Below are 25,635 nucleotides of genomic sequence, written 5' to 3' on the forward strand. Positions count from 1 at the left end.
GTAGTGCAGCACGCTCCCTGGTTGAGAACCGTTACCAAGACTCTAGAGAAACTCACACACGTATACAAAGAGATAAATAAGAGAAATTTAGCAAAATCCATAAAGTTGCATATACACAAATGCTCATGACCTAGAAATGCCACTCTCAGGTGTGTACTCAAAAGAAACTCTAGCACAGATGTCCAAGGAGATAGAATAGGCATATTCATAGCAGCACTAAGGGTAACAGTATAAGTCTGGAAACTGATGAATAGAGAGAAATGGATAAATTTGAGTATATTCATACAAAAGAATGCCAAGCAGCAGGTAAAATGAGTGAATTAGACCTATATGTATCAATACAGTTACATTTCCAAAACATAAAATTAATCGAGAAAAGAAACTATCAGAATTGTATGTACAATACAGTACTACAGATGTAAATGTTTTTAAAAAATGTGCATTATTATTGGTACATCTTTAATAAGTACATTGGTATAACTTTACTGTATAAAACCATGGAATGAAAGAATAAAAGCCAACTTTAGCATAGTAATTACCTCCACAGAAGGAGGGAAAAGAAATGGAATGATGGGGACAGAGGACTTGGCTGTATCTGTGCCATTTTTGTTTCTTAAAAAATATTTAGAGGGGCTGGCCCAGCAGTGCAGCGGTTAGGCTCACATGCTCTGCTTCAGTGGCCTGGGGTTCACCGGTTCGGATCCTGGGTGCGGACATGGCACCGCTTGGCAAGCCATGATGTGGCAGGCATCCCATATACAAAGAAGAGGAAGATGGGCACAGATGTTAGTTCAGGGCCAGTCTTCCTCAGCAAAGAGAGGAGGATTGGTGGTGGATGTTAGTTCAGGGCTAATCTTCCTCATAAAAAACTTCAGAGTAAATATGACAAAATGTTGAAATTTGTTAAAGCTAATGATGAATATATTAGATCTGTTTGATTACTTTCTATAATTTTCCTTATGTTTGGAATATTTCATGATTACGTTTTTTTAAACAGTATTTGAGAGAGAGATTAGGACACATGGAGGATAGAATGTGATTAAGAAAAAAATCTTGAGTCACTAAAGGAAAGGACAGAGTATGCATGCAGAAAAGACAAAGTGACTTCTTCACAGTGATATCTTCAAAACCCTGATGAGAAATGACTGCCATCTTAGAAGTCTACTCCCAAAAGAGCTATCACTGATGAGTGAGCATGCAGTTCTCTCAGTTCCCCTGAGGAAAAGAACTACTGAAGGATCTTCTCCAGAAAGAAGGAAACTGAATCCAGAGGGAAGAAGCAAAGCTGAGCAAAGAAGATGGAAAATATCTCGGCAAATCGAAAGAGGCACTCAGTCTAAGAGCAAATATTGAGGTACTTGGGGGATTTCAATAGGGGAGAACTAAAATCCTAGAAAATAACAAAATGGAGAATGGGGACAGAAAATTACTAGCAGGAGAATGTTGTAAAGTTTTAGTTTTGTTCAGAAGGCTAGAGATGCTGATTACACTTAGACTTTGTTATGGCAAAAATGTACATTAAAAATTTTTTAAAATGCATAAGAAGAATAAAGGATAAAAGAAAAAAGTAGGGATGGATAACAGCAAACACATAATTCTGACTACTAATATGGAAGCACTATTCTACATATATTTACTCTTTTAATCCTCACAACAATTCTCTGAGCGTCATCCTCATTTTGCAAATGAGGAAATCATAAGAAAGAGGGTTCGAAGTAACTGGTCCAAGGTTATCCAATTATTAAATAGTGAACTTGGGAGTCTTAAACCCGGACATTCTACCTTCGAAGGCCATTCTTCTTACTATATCATGCTACCTCTCTTAGATCGTTTAATAAGAATTGACAACCCAATAGACATCTATGGAGAGGAAGTAAAGTAGTGTAACAAGCAAACAAGAATTAAAAAAAGACAGAACAAAAGCATAGCAAATGTAAAACACAAAACAAGGTGGCAAAATAAATCTAAACATTTTCAGAACACTAATAAATGTAAATATAGTAAAACCACCAATTAGAGGACAAGTCTACACCCAATGGAGCTATATGTATATGCCTAACAACACAGTATCAGAATAGATGAGATAAAAACAGAAAGAACTGCAAGGAGAAAGAGATGAATTCATTGTAATAGTTGGAGACTTCACTCCCCACCCCCCTCAGAAATGGACACATCCAGCAGGCAGAAAATCAGTAAGGACATAGTTAAACTCAATAGCCCATCAATCAACTATATATAATTGACATCTATTGACAACTTTATCCAACAAAAGCAGGATACACATTCTTCTCAAGTTCACATGGGACATTATCCAAGACAGGCCACATTCTTGGCCATAGAGAAACAACTTAAAAAATGTAAAAGGATAAAAATTATGAAATGTCTACTTTTAGATCACAATAGGACTAAATCAGAAATCAGCAACAGAAAGACAACGGAAAATCAGAAAATAATTGGAGATTAAACAACACATTTCTAAATAACACATAGGTCAAAGAAGAAATCTCAGGAAAGTTAAAAAATATATTGAACTAAATGAAAACATCAAAATTTGTGGATGCAACAATTTTCCACCTTAAGAAACTGAAAGAGAGCAAATTAAATCCAAAGTAAGGAGAAGAAAAGAAATAACAAAATTAGAGCAGAAACCAATGAAATTGATATAGGAAATCAACAGACAAAATAAAGAAAACCAAAAGCTGGTTGTTTGAAAGCTGAATAACATTGATAAGACTCTAACCAAGCTAACTAAGAAAAAACAGAACAGAGACAAATTACTAAAATCAGAAATGAAAAAGGGGACAACACTACAGATACTACTGACATTAAAAGGATAATAAAACAGGCAAAAACAACTCTATGCACACAAATTTGATAACCTAGATAAAATGGACCAATTCCTTGAAAGACACAAATTGCCAAAACTCATATAAGAAGAAATAAGAAATAGACAATCTGAATAGGCCTATATCTATTAAAGAAATTGAGTCACTAATTAATAATCTTCCAAAAGAGAAAACAGCAGGCCCAGAATTCACCTGTGAATTCTACTAACCAGTAAGGAAGAAATTATATCAATTCTCTACAATCTCTTCCAGAAGACATAAGCAAAGTGAGCACTTCCTAACTCATTCTTTGAGGCCATTATTACCTTATACCAAAACCAGACAAAGACAATACAAGAAAAGAAAACTACAGATCGATATCTCTCATGAACACATATGCAAAAATCCTCAACAAAATATTAGCAATTCGAACTCAACAATGTATAAAAAGAATTGTAAAACATGACGAGGTGAGATTTATCCCAAGTATGCAAGGCTGGTTCAACATTCAAAAATCAATTAATATAACTCACCACATCAACAGACTGAAAAAGAAAAATCATATGATCATATCAATGGATGCAGAGTACATTTAACAACATCCAACACCTATTCATGGTAAAAACTCTCAGTAAACTAAGAATAGGGGAGAACTTCCTCAACTTGAGAAAGAATATCTACAAAAAACCTACAGCTAAATCATACTTAATGGCAAGGAGCTTGAAGCTCTTCCACTAAGATCAGGTACAAAGCAAGGACGTTCTCTATTATCCATCCTTTTCAACATTGTACTTCAGGTTTTAGCTAATGCATTAAGACAAGAAAAGGAGCTAAATGATATATAAAATGGGAAGGCGGAAATAAAATTGTCTTTGTTCACAGATGACATGATGGTCTATGGAGAACATGTGAAACAACTGACAAAATACTCCTAGAACTAATAAGCAGTTACAGCAAGTTTGCAGGATATAGGTTAGTATACAAATGCCAACTGCTTTCCTAACTACCAGCAATGAACAAGTGGAACTTGAAATTAAAAACACAGTACCATCTAAATTAGCACCTTCAAAAATGAAATTCTTATGTATAAATCTAACAAAGTATGTACAAGATATATATAAGAAAAACTATGAAACTCTCATGAATGAAATCAAAGAACTAAATAAATGAAGAGGTATTCTATGTTCATGGACAGGAAGACTCAACACTATCAAGATGTCAGTCTCCCTAACTTGATCTATAGAATCAATGCAGTTCCAATCAAATCCCAGCAAGCTATTCTGCAGATATCGACAAACTAATTCTAATGTTTATATAAAGAGGCAAAAGACCCAAAGTAGCCAACACAATATTGAAACAGAAGAACAAAGTTGGAGGACTGACAGTACTCAACTTCAAGACTTACCATAAATCTAAAGTAATCAAGAAAGTGTGGCATTGGTGAAAGAATAGACAAAAAGATCAATGAAACAGAATAGAGAGCCTAGAAATAGACCCACATAAATATGGTTAGCTGATCTTTGACAAGGGAGCAAAAGCAGTGCAATGGAGTGAAGACAGTCTTTTCAACAAATGGTACTAGAACAACTGGACATCCACATGCAGAAAAGTGAATCTAGACATAGACCGTACACCTTTCACAAAAATTAACTCAAAATGGATCACAGAACTAAAGGTAAAATAAAAACTATAAAACTCCTAGAAGATAACATAGAAGAAAGCCTAGATGACTTTGGGTAAGGTGATGTCTTTTAGATACAACACGAAAGGCATGATCTATGAAGAAAGAATTAATAAGCTGGACTTAATTAAAATTCAAAACTCCTGCTCTGTGAAAGACAATGTCAAGAGAATGAGAACACAACCACCAACTGGGAGAAAATATTTGCAAAAATACATCTGATAAAGGACTGTTATCCAAAATATACAAAGAGCCCTTAAAAGTAAACAATAAGAAAACAAACAACCCAGTTAAAAAATTGGCCAAAGATCTGAACAGACACCTCACCAAAGAAGATATATAGATGGCAAATAAGCAGATAAAAAGGCACTCAACATCATATGTCTTTAGAGAATAGCAAATAAAGTGAGATACAACTGCACATCTAATACGATGGCTGAAACCCAAAACACAACACTAAATGCTGGTGAGGAGGTAGAGCAAGAGGAACTCTCATTTCTTGTGGGTGGGAATGCAAAATGGGACAGCCACTTTCGAAGATGGTTTGGCAGTTTCTTACAAAACTAAACATACTCTTACCATACAATCTGGCAATCACATTTCTTGGTATTTATCCAAATGAGTGGAAAACTTATGTCCACACAAAAACCTGCACACTGATGTTTTTAGCACATTATTCATAACTGCCAAAATTTGGAAGCAACCAAGATGTCCTTTCAGTAGATGAATGGATAAATAAATTGTGGTACAGCCAGACAATGGAATATTATTCACTGTTAAAAAGAAATGAGCTATCAAGCCATAAAAAGACATGGAGGAATCTTAAATGTATATTACTAAGTGAAAAAAAATCCAATCTCAAAAGCCTACATACTGTGTGATTCCAACTGTACAATATTCTGGAAAAGACAGAATTCTAGAGACAGTGAAAGATCAGTGGTTACCAGGGGTTATGGTGGAGGGAGGCATGAACAGACAAAGCACAGAGGATTTGGGGGTAGTGAAACTACTCTATATGATACTATAATGGTAGAGACGTCATCAGACATTTCTTAGAACCACTACAACGTACAACACCAAAAATGAATCCTAGTGTAAAGTGCGGACTTTGGGTGATAATAACGTGTCAACGTAGGTTCATTTATTATAACTAATCTATCACTCTGGTGGGGGAATGTTGCTAGTAGGGGAGGCTGTGCCTATGGGGGAGCATGCGGTATGTGGGAAATCTGTACTTTCAGCTCAATTTTGCTATGAACCTAAAAATTTTCTAAAACCTTAAAACTATTTTTTTACAAAAAGAAATAAAGTACTAATACATGTTACAACATTGATGAATCTTGTAAACATTAAGCTAAGCAAAGAAGCTCTTCGCAAAATACTACATAGTGTATTATTCCATTTATATGTGATACTGAGAATAGGTAAATCCTTAAGACAGAAAATACTCTAATATTCACCTAGAGATGAGGGAGTGGGTGGTATGAGGGACAAAGAGTCACTGCTAAGTGGTTTTCTTTTGGGGTGATGACTATGTTCTAAACTTAGGGTGTGGGATGGTTGCACAACTGTGTAAATATAGTAAAAACCTTTCAATTGTACACTTTAAATGGGGGAATTTTATGTCATGTGCATTTCTCAATAAAGATGGTTAAAAAAAGAATATAAGCAGATTCATTTATAGTACTATACATTTTCAGTTGATACCAAGAACATTTTCAGGTCAAATTTCCACATATTTAGCTCTTTCTATCACAGGCAAATTGGTGAGAAAGGAAATTTCAGTGTATCAAACAAATGACAGTGCGACCACATTGGAAGAGTATACATATTCAAAACTAGGAAATTTATCACCAAAGATCACATTCTGCTTTTGGAAGTGCTACTATGAAATTAAAATAATAAGTCTGTATCTGCTCAGAATTATTCAAGCATCATGCTTACAATAGGCACAGACTTTTGAAAACTTATTAGAGGTCATGGTTATGAGACATTTCCATAGCAAGTGATAAGATTGTCTTGAATTACTTTTTATACCTCATGTGCCCTTTACATGAAAATTAATCATTTTTGCTATTTTATTTTTTTGAATTCAAATTTACAGTGAAATGTGCAGATATTAAGTGTATAATGAAGGTTTTGATAAATGTATACACCCATGTAATGAACACTCCAGTCAAGATATAAAATACTTCTATCACCCCAGAGAGTTTCCTTATGCTAATTCCTCACTGCCCGACCATGTTCTGATTTCTATCACCACTGGTTAGTTTTGCCAGTTCTTGAATTTCTTATGATTAAATTAGTATAGGATGTAATCAGTTGTGTCTGGGTTCTTGTGTTTGACATAATGAGTGTCTCTGTAGGCTTGGCTGCCATAACAGACTGAGTGGCTTAAATCACAGAAATTTATTTTCTCACAGTCTTGGAGGCTGGAAATTCCAAGATCAAGGAGCCAGCAGAGCCAAGGTTTAGTGAAAGATCTCTCCTTGAGTTGCAAATGGCCACTTTCTCACTGTATCTTCATACGGCCTTTCCCCAGTGCATGCACATGGAGAGAGAGGGAGCTCTCTCTTCCTCTCTTAGAAGGCCACCAGTCCTACTGGATTACGAACCCTCATCCTTATGACCTCAGGCAATCTTAATTACCTCCTAAAAGTCCTATCTCCAAACACAGTCACATTAGGAGTTGTAGCATCAACACACGAATTTGGCGGGGGAAACAATTCAGTCCATAGCAATGAGATTCATCCATATTGTCACATGCATCAGCACTTAATTCACTTTTATTGTTGAACAGTATTCCATTGTGTGGATATACTGCAATTCGTTTATACGTTCTAGCGATTTTAATTTTGATTGTTTTCTGTTTGGGTTATTTTGAGTAAAACTGCTTTCAGATACAAATATTTGTGCATACATGTTTTATTTCCCTTGGGAAATTGGCAGGCCATAGGGTAGGTACATATTGAACTTTATAAGAAACTGAGAGACATTTTCTCCAATGTCATTGTAAAATTTTTCATTCCCATGAGCAATTTTTGAGAGTTCCAGCTACTCCACATCCTTGGCAACATTTTGTGTTGAGGGTCTTTGATTTTAGCCATTCTAGCTGTTGAAGTGGTATCTTGTTTTAATTTGCATTTCCCTGATGGCTAATGAAGTTGAACACCTTATCACGTGCTTATTTACCATTTGTTTATCTCCTTTTGTGAAATGTCTACTGAAACCTTTTGCCTACTTTTATCAGGTTATTTGTCCTTTTAAAAAATTGATTTGTAGGAGCTCTGTATACATTCTAGATACAAGTCCTTTGTCAGATATATTGCATATATTTTCTCCCAGTGAGTGGTATGCCTGTACATTTTCTTTATTTTATTCTTACTTTCTTTTCATTTTCTGAGAATCTTGTAACTTTAATGAGGTCCAGTTTATTCCTTTTATCCTTAGTGATTTTTGGCATGTCTAAAAAACTTTTGCCTGCACCAGCATTGCAAATATATTATACATTTCTCCTAGAAGTTTTATAGTCTTTGCTTTTATGTTTGGGCCCATAATCATTTCAAAGTAATTTTTGTTATGGGATGAAGTAGAAGGTCAAAACTCATTCTTTTTCTTTAAATTTATCTGATTGTTCCAGCATCAAAGGTTGAAAATATTATCCATTTTGTATCAAACTGCCTTGGTGCCTTTGTTGAAAATTAATTGACCACACATATTTCTGGACTTTAATGCATTCCATTGATCTGTTTTCCTATCCTTATGTCAATACCACATTGTCTTGATTACTGTGAGTCTTGCTTTATAGTGAGTTTTGAAATCAGATACTGTAATTCCACTGATACTGTTCTTTTCCTAAATGATTTTGGTCATTCAAGGTCATTATTTCCAAATAAATTTCTGAATTAGTTCATCAATTTCGTTTTTTTAAAGCCCATTAGGAATTTGACTGAGATTGTATTGGACCATAGAGATTTAATTTAATAACATTTTGTTAAGAACATTTATCTACGTTCATAAGGGATATTCATCTGTAATTTTCTGTTCTCTCAGTGTCTTTGTCAGGTTTTGGTATCACACCTATGCTGGTCTCAAAACAATCTGCCAAGTGTTCCCTCTTGCCTATTTTCTAAAAGAGGTCATTATATTTGCATATTTTCTTCCTAAATATTTGATAGAATTCACCAATGAAACCATGTGAACCTTAAGTTTTCTTTCTGGGAAGGATTTTGCTTACAAATTCAACTTCTTTAACAAATATTGAACTATTCAGATGTACAATTCCTCCTTGTTTTGTCTGTTATGATGTGTTTCACTAGAATTTTTTTCATTATATCTAATTTGTCAAATATGTTGGCATAAAGTTGTAATATTCTTTTGTTATCCTTCGTGTCTGTAAACTCTGCAGAGAAGTCTGGTCCTGTATTTCATTTCTAATCTTGGTAATTTGTGTTTCTCTATCTTTTCCTTTGTTAAGATTACTAGGAATTTATCCATTTTGGCATTGCTACTATTCTCTCTGTTAGCCTCTTTTCTAATTCATGAATTCTTCTCATCTGTGTTATGTCTATCTTTCTACTCATTTGGATGCAATTTATATTTCCTTTTTAGATTTTTAAGGTCTAAACTTATATCAATGATTTTAAACCTCTCTTGTTCAAAGCTCTAAGCTTGTCTTTAAGCACAGCCTTGGCTTCATCCTCCCAAACTTTGTATGTTGTATTTTAATTATCATTTAGTTTGAATTATTTTCAAAGTTCCCTTTTGGTGTTATTAAAAAGTGTTTAATTTCCATTTAGAATTTCCCTAAATGTTATCTTTTTATTGATTTCTAATTTAATCCTGTTGTGACCAGAGCACAGAAAGTTGACCCAGCATATAGTCTGTCTTGATGAACATTTCATCCGTGCTTGAAAAGAATGAATTTTCTGCATTATTGAGTATACTATAAATTTCAATCTACAATAATGTTGATAGTGTTGTTCAAGGCTTCTATATCCCTACTGACTTTTGTCTACTTTATCTATCAATTACTGAGAGACTTGTATTAAAATATTCAACTATGATTACCTATTTATCTAACCTTTTTAATTTTTACTTCATATATTTTAAAAATCTGTTTTTAAATGCATACATGCTTACAATTTTTATGTCTTTCTGATAAAAGTACTTTTTATCCTTGTGCTATACCAACTTTCTTATGCCTACTTTTTGGATGCAATATATATTCTTATCCTTTTACTTTCAACCTATCAGGTCTTAAACAGTAAATCTTATAGTCAGCATATGAGTCATACTTGTTGATCTAGGCTAACAATCTCTGCCTTTTAATTGGCGTGTGTAGTCCATTTAGACTTAATGTAATTATTAATATGTCTGGGTTTAAGTTTACCTCATGCTGTTTGTTTTCTATTTGCCCCAACTGCTTTGGCTTCCTTTGTTCCTCCTTAGTCAAATTTTAGTATTCCCTTTAAGTCCTCTACTAGCTTTTTAGTCAAACTTCTTTGGTTTTTTATTTAAGTTTTCTTTTCAATGATTGTTCTTGGGATAAAAGCAATGTATCCTTAACTTATTACAGTCTACTTGCAATTAATATTGTATTACTTCTTATAAAAATGTAGAAACTATAACGCCATAATTCCATTTACTTTCATCCTTGGTACTATTTTTCATAGGATTTTACCTCTTTGTATGTTATAAACCCTACACTACATTGTTTGTATTTTTGCTTTAAGCAGTCAGTTATCTTTCTAAAAGTCAACAAAAGGGATATAATCTTATTTATTATTTCTGGTGTTCTTAATTCCTCCTATACATCTTATTTTCTATCTGATATAAGTTCCCTTCAGCTTGAGAGACTCTAACAGTTCTTATAGTCCAGGTTTCCTGGTAACATATTCAGTCAGCTTTTGTTTACCCGAAATTGCTTTATTTTGTCAATCTTATATTTTCTGAACTTGTATTGCAGGCTATTTTCCACCAAATTTGGAAAAAAATTGGACATTACTACTTAAAATATTTTTTCTTTCCTATTCTTTCTCCCCTCTTTCTGGAATTCCAATTAAATGTTTCATTTTTTTATATTGTCCCATTGGTCGTCAAAGCCCTTTTCATTTTGTTTTACTTTTTTTTTAAGTTTCTGATCTTAATTTGGATAATTTCTGTTGACCTATTTCAAGTTCACTAGCACTTCCTTCTGCCTTGTTCAATCAGCTATTAATCTTGCCTAGTGATTTGAGAAATTTCAGATATTCTAGATTTCTCTCTGTATTCTAGACTTTCCTTTGGTTCTTTTTCTAGTTTCAATTTTTCTACTGAGATTTCTTATCTGTTTACTCCTTGTGTTCTTTTTTTTTAAGTCCATAAAATATATATAATAATTGCTTTCAAAAATTCTTTGTCATCTAATTCCAGCATCTGAGTAAAACGAGATCTGTTTCTTTGGTTGCCTTTTTGTCTTGATTTTGGGTCACATTTTCCTGTTTTGTTGCATGATTAATAAGGTTTTATCATACGTTGGACATTATGGTTGATTCTCTGCAGGAAAGCTGGTTTATGTTGTCTTCTGTAAAGGATATTGAGTTTTCTGTCAGAAATTAAATTATTGGCAGACCCCCTTCACCTTTGTAGGCATGGTTTTATGCTTTGCTAAGCTGGGTCTATTTCAATAATTTCCTCATTCTTAGCAGTGGCTCTCAATTCAATGTGCGGTCCTTACTCCTCATGTTTGACTTTTCTAAGGTCTCCTCTGAACGTTAAAGGAACTCAAGAAGGTTCTTTCTCGCTGGCTGGGCTGGAATGCTGATGTGTCCCAGCTCTGTCTGACCTCTCTCTATTTGGTTCTCAGACACACAAAAACCACTCTCTCAGGTCTTGGGGAATCTTGCCCTGTGCAAGAACAGCCCAGTTCTCAGCTCAGAATCCAAGGGAACAGACTGTTGACTTCTATCCATTCCTCCTCATCTTTTTTCTCTTGTTATACTGTCCAACAAATCCCAGCCACTGCAGCAGTACCAAACTCCAATCTCTTCCTCAGATCAGTGAAATCGCTACTCTTTATTCTCCACTTGAGTTCCCCTCCATACAAGTTGGCCAGGGAAGTGCTACCATGAAGAAAGCAAGGGTGAAACACAGGGCTCACCTCACTAGTCTCCCTCCCTTAAGAATCAAAGTCCTATGTTGCCTTTTGTCCAGTACCTTAAAAGTTGACCTTATATATTTTGTCTAGTTTTATAATCGTTTAATGTGGAGGCATAAGGCCAATACCATTTATTCCATCATGACTGGAAGAAGAAGCCTCTGATTTTAAATTTTAAACTGTTTATTGTGTGAAAATTGCATATATATGCAAGTAAATATAAACATATTAATATAAGTGTGCATTTTAAAGTATATGTATTGCATAATTAGTGTTTAATTCTGAGGCTTAGGAATCTGACTCTTGAGCACCAATATGTAATCCAGGTAAATTTTCTTTTGCAAGGATCTGTGTCCTTTTCTATGGTGTGAGGATAATAATATTGTTTACCCCATGGTATTTTTGTGATTATTAAGTAACGTACAGAAAGCATTTAACAACACAGTGCATACTGTAAATGCACATAAATGTTAATACTATTCTATGTATATTATGTATAAAAATATCTTTAAAAAATGACTAGAACATTTTAACAGTAATTATTTCTGGGTAATATTTATTTTGACCTCTGTACTTTCATGCTCTTTACATTGAATATCTACCTCTTAATAATCAAAAATAAATATTATTCTAAAGGAAATTTGACATTACGAGCTCCTAAAATTAGCTTATATTGACTTGTAAGTGCCAATATTTTTCCAGAAAAAGAATCATTCTTTGTTCAAATTTCTAAAATTTTTTCTTATCAGGAAGGTAATAAACAACTAAATCATGTTGATTGAACCCACATTTGAACATTAAGTGGCAGAGGAAACTAAGAATGCTAAGATCATGAAGTTAAGCAAGACCAGTAATGAGATTTCTTGCCTTTTTTTTAAAACTTAGAATTATTTAAACCCTGATTATTAGAGAAAGCAATGATACAATTTAGAAAATAAATTTACAAATGCGTCTATTATGATGGCATTACCTTTATGGTTAGAAAGTGTGTTTTAAACAGAGATAGCATTTTTAAAGGAACAACTATGTTTGTTTCTTGGTAGTAAAAGGAATAGCTCCATGAGTAAATACTCTGAATTTTACTGTAAAAGGAATGCTGCTTGTATTTTCGTGTGTGTGCATGTGAGGAGGAGTGTCACTGAGCTGACATCTGTGCCAATCTTCCTCTATTTTATGTGGGATGCCACCACAGTGTGGCTTGATGAGCAGTGCTAGGTCTATGCCTGGGATCCAGGCCTGTGAACCTCAGGCCACCAAAGCAGAGCATGGGAACTAAACCACTATGCCACAGGGACAGCCCCCTGTGATTTTTTTTTTAATGTATGTTCTTCCGATTTTCTTCTTCTCAGTTAAAAGCTTTTATACTGGAAAATAACTTCTCTCACGTTCTTAATTTTCCTTGTCAAAACAGACTTTCTTGGAGCTTGTTTAGCCCTTTTGTGTTTAGACTACATATGAGCAGAGATTAGTTTCTTATCTTAACCTACTTTCTGTAAAAAATGTCCTTAACTCAGCCGCCAAGATGTTAGGAATCAGACAGTACACAACATTAACAATGCTATTTGAGAAAGTTTCAGATCATAAACGTCAAAAGCCCATAAAAAGAATTTAAGAACATCAGATTGTAGCCTGGAGAAAACAAGAAAGAAGAAAATTTCTCCCCTTTCCTCTCTTGATAGTTTTGCTTATATTGTTGGATAAAGATTCTCTGAATTGTGAGAGGATAAGAGAATGCACTAAAATATGAAAATGCACATAGCCTGCACCAGCTTGGAAAATGTATACTTCCTTGAGCTTGTCTTCTTATGCTGCCTATCTTACTCCCATTACAAGGTGGGATGCATGGGGCCAATAAAGTCTCTATGTTTCTACAAGCCAGATATCATCTTCTCCATGCTACAGAAGGACTGAGAATGTCCATGGGGCTGGCCGCGTGGCCGAGTGGTTAAGTTCGCACAGTCCACTTTGGAGGCCCTGGGCTCATGGGTTCAGATCCTTGGTGTGGAACTATGCACCACTCATCAAGCCATGCTGTAGGGGCATCCCACATAGAAGAATTAGAATGACCTACAAGCAGGATATACAACTATGTACTGGCACTTTGGGGAGAAGAGAAAAAGAAAAAAAAGAGGAAGATTGGGAGCAGATGTTAGCTCAGGGCCAATCTTCCTCACCAAAAAAGAAAAAAAAAATTGTGTGCACTTTTCTCAAAAAAAAATCAAAGAACATCCATGACTGTAAATCAGGGAGGCAGTAAATGGTAACAAGAATAAATACATATAAGAGAAAATCAGACATATGTTTTGAGCTTTTCATACTCTCTAAAAATGTTTTAACATTTCAAATTGCTGAAAATAATTTCTTCAGTCAAATTATGAGAAAACTTTGAACATTATAATGTTCTCTTATAATGGGGGTACTGTCTTTAAATGGAGAAAAAGGCTAAGATTCTTTCCATATTGGGGAAAATTTAGGTTCATGTGACATGACCTTTTGAGAAAGTTGTGATTTTTAAAAGAAAGGAAAAAACTAGAATTAAATATCAAGTACAGGGTACTTGTTGAAATAATTTCTAAATATTTGGAGCATATTTGATGTTGATAAATCTCTTTATGATAAAAGACTAAATATGTAAACTCATAAGATCAAATTCCTATGGTTGTACTTTCTTTTTCACATGTATGAAATTTCACTCAGTAGATCAAGACAGGAAAGGAATTGACATAAAAATGATATGAATTATAGTTACACATCTTTTTTTCTAGCTCTAATCCTTTATCAGATACATTGAGCACTTTACATGAATTATGTTACTTAATCTCCACAAAACTCTATAAGTATTGTTAAAATTCCTATTTTTCTGATGATGGATTTGATATTTGGAAGAAAGAAGTTACTGTTCTCAAATCATAGAATTAGTAAGAGACGATGGTGAAACTTGCAACTAGGTTGCCCTGAATACAAAGCTCATGCTCACTGGTGTTATTTCTAATACTATGCTATACTGTCTTCCACAGTATTAGAATTTTCATAAAATTAATTTAATAAGGTTAACTTAAATTTTCTTTTACAATATTAATAATATTCTACATTAAATTCTTGAAATATATTGTCCCCAAACAAATGTCAGTAACTAACAAGTGAATATGTCAGCACCTAAAATAGCTGGCCTAACACACCCCCTTCTGGCAATTCTTGAAAAAGTAAATTTTAAAGGTTTTATATGAAATTTTAAAGTTTATATCCTGATGTAAGCAAATTCATCTAATATGAATATAAGGCAGTCAATCATCTTTTGCAGAAAAAAACCTAAAAAATTGAAAAGTAAAATAAAACCGCTAGACTTAATTTATCTCCATTAGAAGGCCGTCATATTTTCCCCATTGTGTTCTTTAGCACTCTTCCACTTAAAAGTTTTAGAGCAATTTTCAAAAAATACATTCATTTTTGTTACGATTATTTTCTTACTGAAATTACTGAACATGAGACTACTGAAAAAGAAACTCATAATATTTTCATTCCAAAAGAAATTCATATATATTCACATATATATATATAAACATTTCATATTTTGAAAAATGTGTTTATATAATATCTTTAAAAATACTGAATAAAGCTTTACTTCAAAAAAACTGTTGTTTTTAACTTACTGAAAATAATTCGCAAGTTTTGTGACCACTTCTGTTAATGTCTATTCAGTATTCAACTTTAATAATTTTAAGATATCTATTTAGAGATGATTAAATAAGATGTCACTGTTATTGTAATACATGGAAATCTAAACAGATTACTACAATTATACAAGAAGTTTTCAACAATTCAGAAGAAGAGTTTTAATACCTCTTTAACATATCTATTGTTTTTGATGTTAAAATGCAAATAATTGCTGAATTACTTACACTTCTTTGCACATTTTCAACCAAGGAAAAAAATACAATAAAGTCACGATTTTGCACCACTTTCAAATGGCTCTTACCTAGAGTACAAAATTAATTCCAAAAAAAAGTAATTCAAATTCAGTCAAATTATATGAAAATCATTACCATGGCTAAACAAATCATCTGATATGTAACATCACCATTTTATTAAGTATTTGAAATGGACAAGCTTATTTCAAAAGCAACAAAGCCCTCATAATATTTAACACTGATTTTCAACTTGTTTGTGGTTTGTTTATACAATGAATTCAATACCGTCAAAATTGAGCTGTTTCAAATATATCCAATCTTATCAACATGACTGAAAGAGTTTTTAAAGCTTGTAGATTTTCAAGACTTTTATGGCTTTATTTACACAGAAGCATGTAAACATACAGTACAAATTTCTAGTTATTTATCTCCTCCTCATCTCTCCCTCCTAATCCTGCTCCCAGACCCACTTTTGTTAGTGGAGATTCACGTGTAGGCACAAAACATTTGTCTTTTCCTCCTAGAACTTATACAGTTATATGGAAGAAAATTAAAGACAGTGGAGTACCTTGCCATATAGCCTGAACTAAATCACATCCATGTTTGCTCTTGCTTAAATATTCATGTTCAAAATAAAAGACAGAATGCTTTGTATTGATATAGCAAATATTTTGGCTTGCAAATGCATTTGTAGCTTTACCTGCTTTTTCTTCAAGACTGATTTTATTGTCTTGTGGGAAACATCAATGTTTACTGTTAGTAGGCAATTTCTCAAAGCTAAAGAAAGCTCTTTTTTTCCTTTGCTTATAACTAGACAAAATGTATGAGGGTTCAAGGATATAAATTTATTTGGAAGAGAAGTTTTGAATATAAATGCTGGTGTCGTTTTTCAAATATTCCTGTTAGGCATGACAAAAAGGAAAAAAAAAATTAAAAGCACTCTGAGAGAATATCCCATTTTTATTCCCACAACATCCTTGCGTGATAGGAAGGACAGATGTTGTTACTAGCATTTTACAATTAATTACTTGTTGCTCAGGGCAGCTAGAGGCAGCACGAGGGTGGGAGCTGGTCTTAGAGTTTTAACCCAGTGCTTTGGCCATAGACCACATACACCACATACCACGTGACTCATGCCTCTACACAACTCTCAGGGAAAAGCCACGGTCTAAAGATGAAAAAGCACATTAACTTCTATTATTGCTATGTGCCAAACAATTTGTAACTTACTGCAGAGTGAGGAATATGTACCAAACAACCTACCCACAAATAAACTGGAAACAGCTATCTTTCAAACAAAGGAATTTTTGCACAGGTTTACAATTGAGATGAAGGACAATTGTCAACAATTTGTTTACGGGTTAGGATTTTATTTTCACTCTATTGACTTTATTCTGCTATGCTGATCTACTTTTAACATCGGAAAAATTTTTTTTAAAGAAAAAGAGAGCAACATTTCTTATTAAATCCATAAAAGTAAATCATGTGCGATGATGTATATTTTTGGTGGCATGCAAGTTCATATTTACTTAAAAGGCAATCTCTACAAACAAACCCTGGTTATTATTGCAAATGTTGTCATATTTTGCTGAATAGAAACACAAATGAAGAACGAAGAGAATGAAACCCAAATAGAACTCCAATGAAACGAGTCCTTCTAGAAGGCAGTGAAGGGGCCTATGAGTCACACCTAATGAAAGCAAAGTAAGAATCTTAAACAAAGGTTCAATATGGTAATATGACAAAATAGAATCTCAACAAAACAATAACCTCAGATCTATGCTAGAACCATTTCATAACATATTTTTCTACACTAAGCAGTTCATTTTACAAAGGCTCCTGTAAAATATGAGATCAGGAAGGAAGACAGAGATAATAAAGTAAGACAAACTGCATTAACCAAAGCTTCTCAGCAAGACTTTTCCTTGTTTCCAGGAGATACTTTCAAAGAGCTTGGTTAACTCAGAAATCTCTATTCCATGCTCTTTTTGTTGTAAAAAATTAAACTTTCTATAATGCTCCTCTTGCTTCAGGATGTATTACATCAAATAACAAAACGTTCATTGACCATCCCTACTAGATTAGAGTTTCTCATTTTATGTTCTCCAGATCACCTGCCACAGACTCTCTTTAGGACAGAAAGAAGGGTACTCCTGTTGAAAATGTTGATTCGTGGGCTGTATCCACATCTAAGGAGCCAAAAATTAGGGGTGGAGGGCACTGAAATCTGCATTTAAATAACCTCCTCAGAAGATTCTTAAGCAAAGCAAATCTTGAGAATCATCCCTGAATAGTTAATCCTTCACGGAATATGTCTGTATTTGCACAGATCTGAACTCCCAGGAATGTGCAGAGCCACTTTGTAAGCACAGAAATTAATAAACTTATGAATGAATTAATGGACTAATTGAGAGCTGAAGCAAAGGCCTACAAATTGTTCGGGTCTATTAGATGCCAACGTTCACTAGGTTCACTGTTCTCTCAAGCCCAAAGAGGTCAAGGTAGTTAGAAAAATACCAAAGGCAATATTCCTAGCGCGCGCATATTAATATAAACTAGTATTGTTCACATGGCAGGGGCATGGTATTCGCTGAATGAAAAAATGTGTTTGAGTGGATTTTCTCAAATGTTGTCACCGTAATCTGGAGAGACAAGCACATTCAGCTTTACTCAGGCCACACTTCAATGAGAGCTCACTTGGGTTTGTGCCCACAATCATGGCACTAAAGCAAGCTGAAGTCAGAATTCAGAAATATAGGACAAAACTCTACAGCGGGGGCATTTCTTAGAACTTCTGTTATAGTGTAAAACGTGGCTTAACAGGAGGAAATATTTATTATTTAGCATGTTTAAGATATTTTCATACATCTGGGTGAGGTGCTAGTTTTTCAATTATACTAATTTAGTGAACATTTAAAAATGTACCTGCCGATTTTCTATAATGTTCGGTTAATTGTGGTCATTGGTTGCCAGTACAATCACTGGAATTTTTGAGACTATTTTACATTTAAAAATGAGAGCTACTTGGATTGACGTGATTTGGAAGATATTTTATTCAGTATGTTCTAGATTCAGAGCACTAACTTCAGTGGTGCTCAAAATTGTTATATCTTAACACTCCACAAATTTGGATAATTTAACCTCTAATATGTACCAATTCCATATTAAGTTACTTTGGTACTATGCTGAACAAATTTCTAAGCAGTATTTAAAGCAACCTTACAGCCAATGTTAAAAGATCCATAAATTTAATTTTGAAAGTCCTCAGACTTTTTAAAAGAATCTTTTCTACCAAGAATCTTCATTTTAAAGTGACAGCTTTGTTATCCTGATGCTCCCAATGATCACCACTCAAAGGACATAGAGTCTGCATGGATGTTTCCCTGTGCTTCAGACTATTCCACATACTTTAGATCATTACAATACAGGTAAATAGAAAGGTAAGTGATAGATTTTTTTAAACATTTAAGGCCCTCTCCCTTTTTTTAACATCACCAAGTGACAGCATCATTTCTCCTTAGGTAAAATGCATGTTCTTATTTTACACATATGGTGCTTTCTGCTTTAAGAAGCCTCCAACTTAAAAAAAAAAAAAAAAGCAGCACAACAGAACAAAGAGTGAATGTTTACTTTATAAAGGTTGGTCACAATGCAAAAACATTTCCCAAAGGATCACCTTAATGCAGTGAGTCCCTCTAGAAAATTAAGTTTATATTTTACATAATTTGGTAAGATGTGAGGGTTTTAGAAACTCAATTACTGTATTCTGTAAAGAATACCAGTAGAATTAAACTTGTTCCTAATTATTAAATTTAAAATAAATAAAATATATTTGCAATCACCTTTTTTGGTTTTGGTAATACAACTTTAGTTTTAATTTTTATATGATTATGAGCTAAAACCAGAAAGTACAAAGCATGACTAATGCTGTTTTTCTTTTTTAGCATCTCTGGAATGTGATTTTTAGGTATTTGCTTCATTATCAATTTTGAGAAAGCCTAAACAAACTTTTTCAAGTAATATTCCATACTAAAATGCGTAAGAAAAGTAGTTGTGCCTTTCAAGTAAATCTGATGATATTTTAAAATGAGTATAAATTATATAGACAAAAATCAGACTCATAATTGCAATTAGCATTTCATCAAGAATAAGATGAAAAATGCACATAAAGTAATGAAAATGGACTCATATTTACAAGCTGAAATATCTTGTAAACTAATGAAGTTCCTTAAACTCCATGAAAGTTAACAGAGTGAAATACACAGGGATTTTCATAAATCTCTTGTTGCACTATTATAATTTGTCTTTCCACTTTTGAAAAATTATTGATTTTAATCACTTTAAAAATATGTAAAGATTCTTTATAATGTTTTATTCATTGTGGTGATTAATTTCCAGCATAATTACTAAAATATTTGTGAATAGCTTATATTTGAAGTTGAGAACTACTTAGTTTGAGGTGACTTGGCAGATATTTTATTCAATACCTTCTATAATCAGGTCACCAACAATTTCAGAGGTGCTTAAAATGGTTATATTTAAAATTACACAAATTTGGATATTTTATTTTCTGGTATATATTAATTCCATATTAAACTACTTTTGTACCATGAAGTTATAAGTAGTATTTATAGCAACCTTACAGAAAACATTTAATCTACTTAAAAAGTCAGAAACGCCTCACTATAATATTTTCACATGCCCAAAACACTGAGAAAAGAAATCCACAAATATACAACTCAACAACTGTGAAGAATTAGTATTAATTAAATATTAGTATGTCTTAACAATGCTAGATTCCTTAACAAACAAAACAAGGGTCAATAGTTTTACTAACTTCTAGCTCAATTAAAAGACTCCATTTTTCCCTTCAAATCAACTGATTTTACTAAGGAATAACCTTTTATTATATTAACATACTTTTTACTTTTTTATCACTTCACAAATGTACAGACTGCTTCCCCTGGATAATAAATAAATTTTTCAGTCAGTTATATTTGGTATAGATAACAATCACAAGATAAACGCTTAAAATATACAAGCTACAGCAAACTCATTCTATACAATGTTGTATATTTAAAAAGATATTTTAAATACCAGATATCTCTGTTGCATTTTACAATGATTCTATGTACTAAAACTTGATTTCAAATAAATTTTCGAGAACTTAGCATTAGTATTTTCCTCAAATATGTATAATCACATATGTTTCTCTGGAATCAGAGTTTCAAAAATATTGTCTTAAATTTTTTTTAATAACACAAAAATAATGTAAATCTAATATTAAAAGAACGAGGAAGGTAGATAGTATATAGTTTCTAAATCGATTTTGGAGTATTGCATCAATTGGTGTAGGCCTTGAAATCTAATGGAATCCAATGGAATATTAACAGAGACACACACGGCTACTGAAGATGTCAGGTCTTAAAATTGAACATCTTAACAACCACTTTATTTTATACCCATATTCACTCATTACTACATCATGACGGAAAAATTCTTAACTCCTCTATTAACTGAAATTAAGCATGTACATGTTTGATTGCATATCAGAGATGAGCCATCACCCAGATGAGACCCAGCACTGGTACATCACTAGTTGCCTGTGCTGACATAGTTGGAATTACATGGAGAAAGTCCAAACTTCCAACTATCTGTGATTTTTAAATTTGCTCAGACCAAAGGCTAAAATATCTAAATGAAAAAAAACATAATAAGGACCAGCTATTAATTGCTCACATTAGATAGTCTCCAAAACCCAATCCTCTGGTCTTCAGCTTGGGAGACCAGAGACTTCAGAACAGAGGAGCTAAGATGTAGGGGTTACCAGCGCTGAGTGGACACCTGTGTGTCCTTAAAGAATCCCTTGCTATCACTGAAGTTAAATGAGTTCCCCCACTCTGACTGGATGTTTCTGAGGCTATCAGGAACCCCAAATGGTGTATGCCTGGATTTCTTCCAAAGACTCTCTTTGCAAAATAGAGTCTAATTGCCTTCATATGATATCAGCTGACTATGAGCTGTCATTTAAAGGAAAGGAGAGAGAGAGAAAGATAACAGGACAACCCAATGTCAACGTACCAAAACGACAACATTGATGTCATTTGGGCAACAGCCTGCCCCTTCCATTGGCAGCTGCTGTTCAAGATTTGCCCGCTTCACTGTTACTGACCAAAGCAGGGCAACAATTTACAGGTACAGTCATGGAGCACAATTGCAGAAGAGTCCATTCCTATGAGAGCAAACCTACAGGGGTAATGACCCCACTCCATCTGCTGAAGTTGTACCCACTTGTCCTCTGGGGCTCACCAGAGGAATCAGCTTCTCTAGGCCACATTCCCTGATCACCGTACCCTACTTCTGCATTAGGTGTTATCATATATACGGCTGCATGCTTAATCAAATTGGCACCTGTAGCAAAAACTATTAGAGTGATGTATTTTCATTTTTATCTTGAACACGAGACTGTAAAGTTCCTGCAAACAGAAACCATGATTATTTTATTTTTACGTCCCCAGGACCAAGCCCAGAGCTCAGCACATAGTAAATGCTCAGTAAATGTTGGCTGAATGGAAGTTGAATCCACCACCACATCTGGCACATCAGCCACATTAACGATTTGGAGGTAGGGAGAGAAGATTCCTTAAAAAATACTCAGACTTAATTGTTCTTAAAAGACGAACAGCATGAAGTGAAATTGCCATGACACAGTCTTCTCAATGCTGGAATGAATGCAGTTATTATCACATCAGAAAACATCAGTGAACCTGCCATCACTGATCTTTGTAGGCCTATGCATGAAGACCAATATAATTTATTATAATGATCGTATTTTATTGCCATAAACACTTAAAGCCCAGGAAGCTGATTTAAGGGGAAAAAAAAGAATAAAAAAAAAAGTCTGTATATTTCTGGGACTCCTTTTCTTATAGGTTAAACTCATTTGAAACTTTCAAATGATAACATTATTTATTCACTTTCTAATATTTTGTTACAAAGTATTTGAAAATTGCCTAATTATTTAGAATAGAATAAGTGACATGACTGAATTAAAAACACATTGTTTATATGTGGATCACTCTCTCTGATAAAATTTCATTTCCCCTTTTTTTGAAAAAATGGTTTCCCAAAGGGAAGTTAAAAAAACTACTATGCAGAGATTTCTGATGAAACAAAGACAAATTTCCTTCATTAAAAGATATATAAGGATTTCCTACATATACAACATTAATAAGGTTTTCATGAAAGTGATGGGCCTATTAAAATACTGAAATCTCTGCAAATTTTCCTGTCATTTATGGAAGACATAAAACATTAATACACTATTTGCTCCTTTAAATTTTACTCTACTTTTCTAAAACATCCTTGAAACAACAGGGGGACATCTTGCAATGAGGGCTGAAGTTCGTACTTTGGATACATATTTTATAGACAAAAGATGTGATCAAGGCAATCATAATCAGAGAATAAAGCAGACAGACTTGAATTTTTATCACAATGGCACACAGAATAAAGCTTGATTAAATAGTCAGAAGGTAGAGTGCTGTGTATACAAAGCACAAAATACAGTCTCATAAATACTTCACATGCTTAGGTGATTTCAACTCAGTTCTTACATGCAACTTCATGAAAGTCTAATGTAAATAAAAGTACCTGTTAAAGGGTTTCTTTCCCCTAAGACAAAACTCTTCAAAACTTTTAAAATCTCTTAATCACTCCACATTTTTACAAAGCCAGAGAAGAAATAAAGAAATTATTAATTTTTAAAATTACCCAGCAATTCCATTGCATCATCTTCATTATCAATATCTTCTTCTGTTACAGATGGGGTAGGGCTGTGGACAGACTCAAAAGAATCTTGAGAAAGCATTGCTGCCAGAAGCTTCTTATGTTGCTGTTGCTGCTGTTTTAATCCTTTAGTCTTGGGCTCCACCTTTAAGCTGAAGAAATATTTAAATGTTAATTTTCAATGATGGGGACATTACCAATTAGCCATGGTAAGTAAAGAAAATCTACAAATTTTCACTCAATTACTTTGCTATGCAAATTTATGGACAAATTAGTAAAATTTTCCCCAAGGATAATGGATATATAGACTGTCTTTTTTCTTAGACATCTTCAGGTACCTCATTAACAATTTCTGAGGTGGGTACAGGTGAGGAATACGGAAAACTGAAACTCCTGCCCCATTTAAGGGGGTAGATACAAATCACCTCCTTCCAATTGTTGCCAGGTGGGAATTAAAGCCCACTGTTCATGGATTTCCTGATTTTTTTTTTAAAGAGGAGGTAGAAAGTCCAGATTATTGTATGAAATTCCCTGATTTACAAAACATATGCATGCCAAGCAAAACACATGTAACAGGATAACTATTTTAACATAATATAATAAGATTTTATTTATTTATTTATTTATTTAGTGAGGAAGATTGGCCTTGAGCTAACATCTGTGCCAGTCTTCCCCTATTTTGTATGTGGGACGCCACCACAGCATGGCATGATCAGCAGTGAATAGGTGCTGCATAGGTCTGTGCCTGGATCCAAACCTGCAGACCCTGGGCTGCTGAAGCAGAGTGCACGAAAACTTTAATTTCTATAATTGAAATAACTTTCCTCACTGGTCCTATCATGCTGCTTAGCTCTGAGGGTAGGAGTGGGTAGGAGGAGAGATGGAACCAGAATTGGCAAGTAAATGTCTCTCAGTTTCTTCCAGTCTAAAAAGAGTCTTTGTACATTTGGAGAGGTTTCATGGTGATAAAGCCAGCCTCCTTTGGGTAAATTCTCAGTCCTTCATTGGTCTCTCTCCTAACTTCCCAAGACAGTGTCTGACTGGACAACTTAGCCAATACTGGCCAAGTCCATGTGGCAACCATATATAGTTCTAAAAATTGTCCCCAAGTTCTTCCTATAATTCAGTTTCTTTCCATCTTATTGCCCCAAGGAAGGAAATGGCAAATGTCACCTCATGAAGGAAAAAGTCATGATATATAGAGGAAGTCTCTCTCAGGCAGGATGGATAGAGAACCTCTTCTAAAGGTACTCAGAGGGAAGGCCCAGAGGAGAAGGTTCATGAGCAAGAGAGGAGGTTACATGTATTGTCCCCACCCCCACGAGGCCAAAACGCAGAGGAGGCTTGGTAAAAAAAGAACCAGATGAAGTTCACAGCACAGATCAGAACATTTCGAGCTTTCTTAATGAAGTACCAGGCTCAACACTGTCTAAGAGGAGGTTAGAAAGGGCAAAATGACATTGTATGTCACCAGTGAACAAAGGTCAACAGCTCCACCTCACTGTTCACCTCAAAGTTAGGGTGGATTATGATAGAGAAGATCAGGGGAAAGTGGGGTGGAAAAAAGTCTAAATGCTAGTTAATAAATGTAGAAGGAATGATAGACTCAGAATATCACCATTTTGCAACTACCAATATAGCAACTGTTCAGGCAAAGGTCATCAATGGGACGGGTGCTAACACCCTTTGTTGAAAGACTGTTGGGGAGAAGGACTGTCAAAAATCTCAAGGTATTTTCCGACAGATTACTTTTGTTTTTAATTGAAATTTTTTTGATGCTTTGAAATAATTATAGATTTACATGCAGTTGTAGGATATGATACAGAGAGATCCTGTGCACCCTTTATATAGTTTCTGTCAGTGGTAACATCTTATAAAACTGTAGTACAATATCACAACTGGGATATTGACAAGGATACAATTCCCCAATCTTATTCAGACTTCCCATTTTAATTGTACTCATTTGTGTGTGTATGCTGGTGGTGTGTATTTAGTTCTAGACAATTGCAGCACTTGTGTAGGTTTGTATATTATGTATCCACTACCACAGTCAAGGTAAAGACCAGGTCAAGCACCACAAGGTCCCTCGAATTGCCCTTTTCTAACCACTTACAACTTTCTTCTATAGCCCTCCTTTCTCCATCCCTAATGCCTGGTAACCACTAGTCTGTTCTCCATTCCTATAATTTTTTCACTTCAAGAATGTTATATAAATGGAATCACACAGCATGTAACCTTTTAAGATTGGCTTTTTTCACGCAGTATAATTCCATGGAGATTCATTCATGCTGTTGC

The 25,635-nt window shown here is 34.1% G+C and overlaps 1 protein-coding gene across 1 annotated transcript in view; it reads right to left on the reverse strand.

Moving 5' to 3' along the window:
* The window catches only part of C8H8orf34 (chromosome 8 C8orf34 homolog), a 370,490-nt gene that overhangs the window by 203,436 nt on the left and 141,419 nt on the right, over positions 1–25,635 (reverse strand). Inside the window, 1 exon segment of the mRNA XM_008518734.2 lies at positions 23,326–23,492. Within this exon segment, the coding sequence (XP_008516956.2) occupies positions 23,326–23,492 (167 nt within the window).

The sequence above is a fragment of the Equus przewalskii genome, chromosome 8 (assembly GCF_037783145.1).
Source record: "Equus przewalskii isolate Varuska chromosome 8, EquPr2, whole genome shotgun sequence".
NCBI classification, from domain to species: Eukaryota; Metazoa; Chordata; class Mammalia; order Perissodactyla; family Equidae; genus Equus; species Equus przewalskii.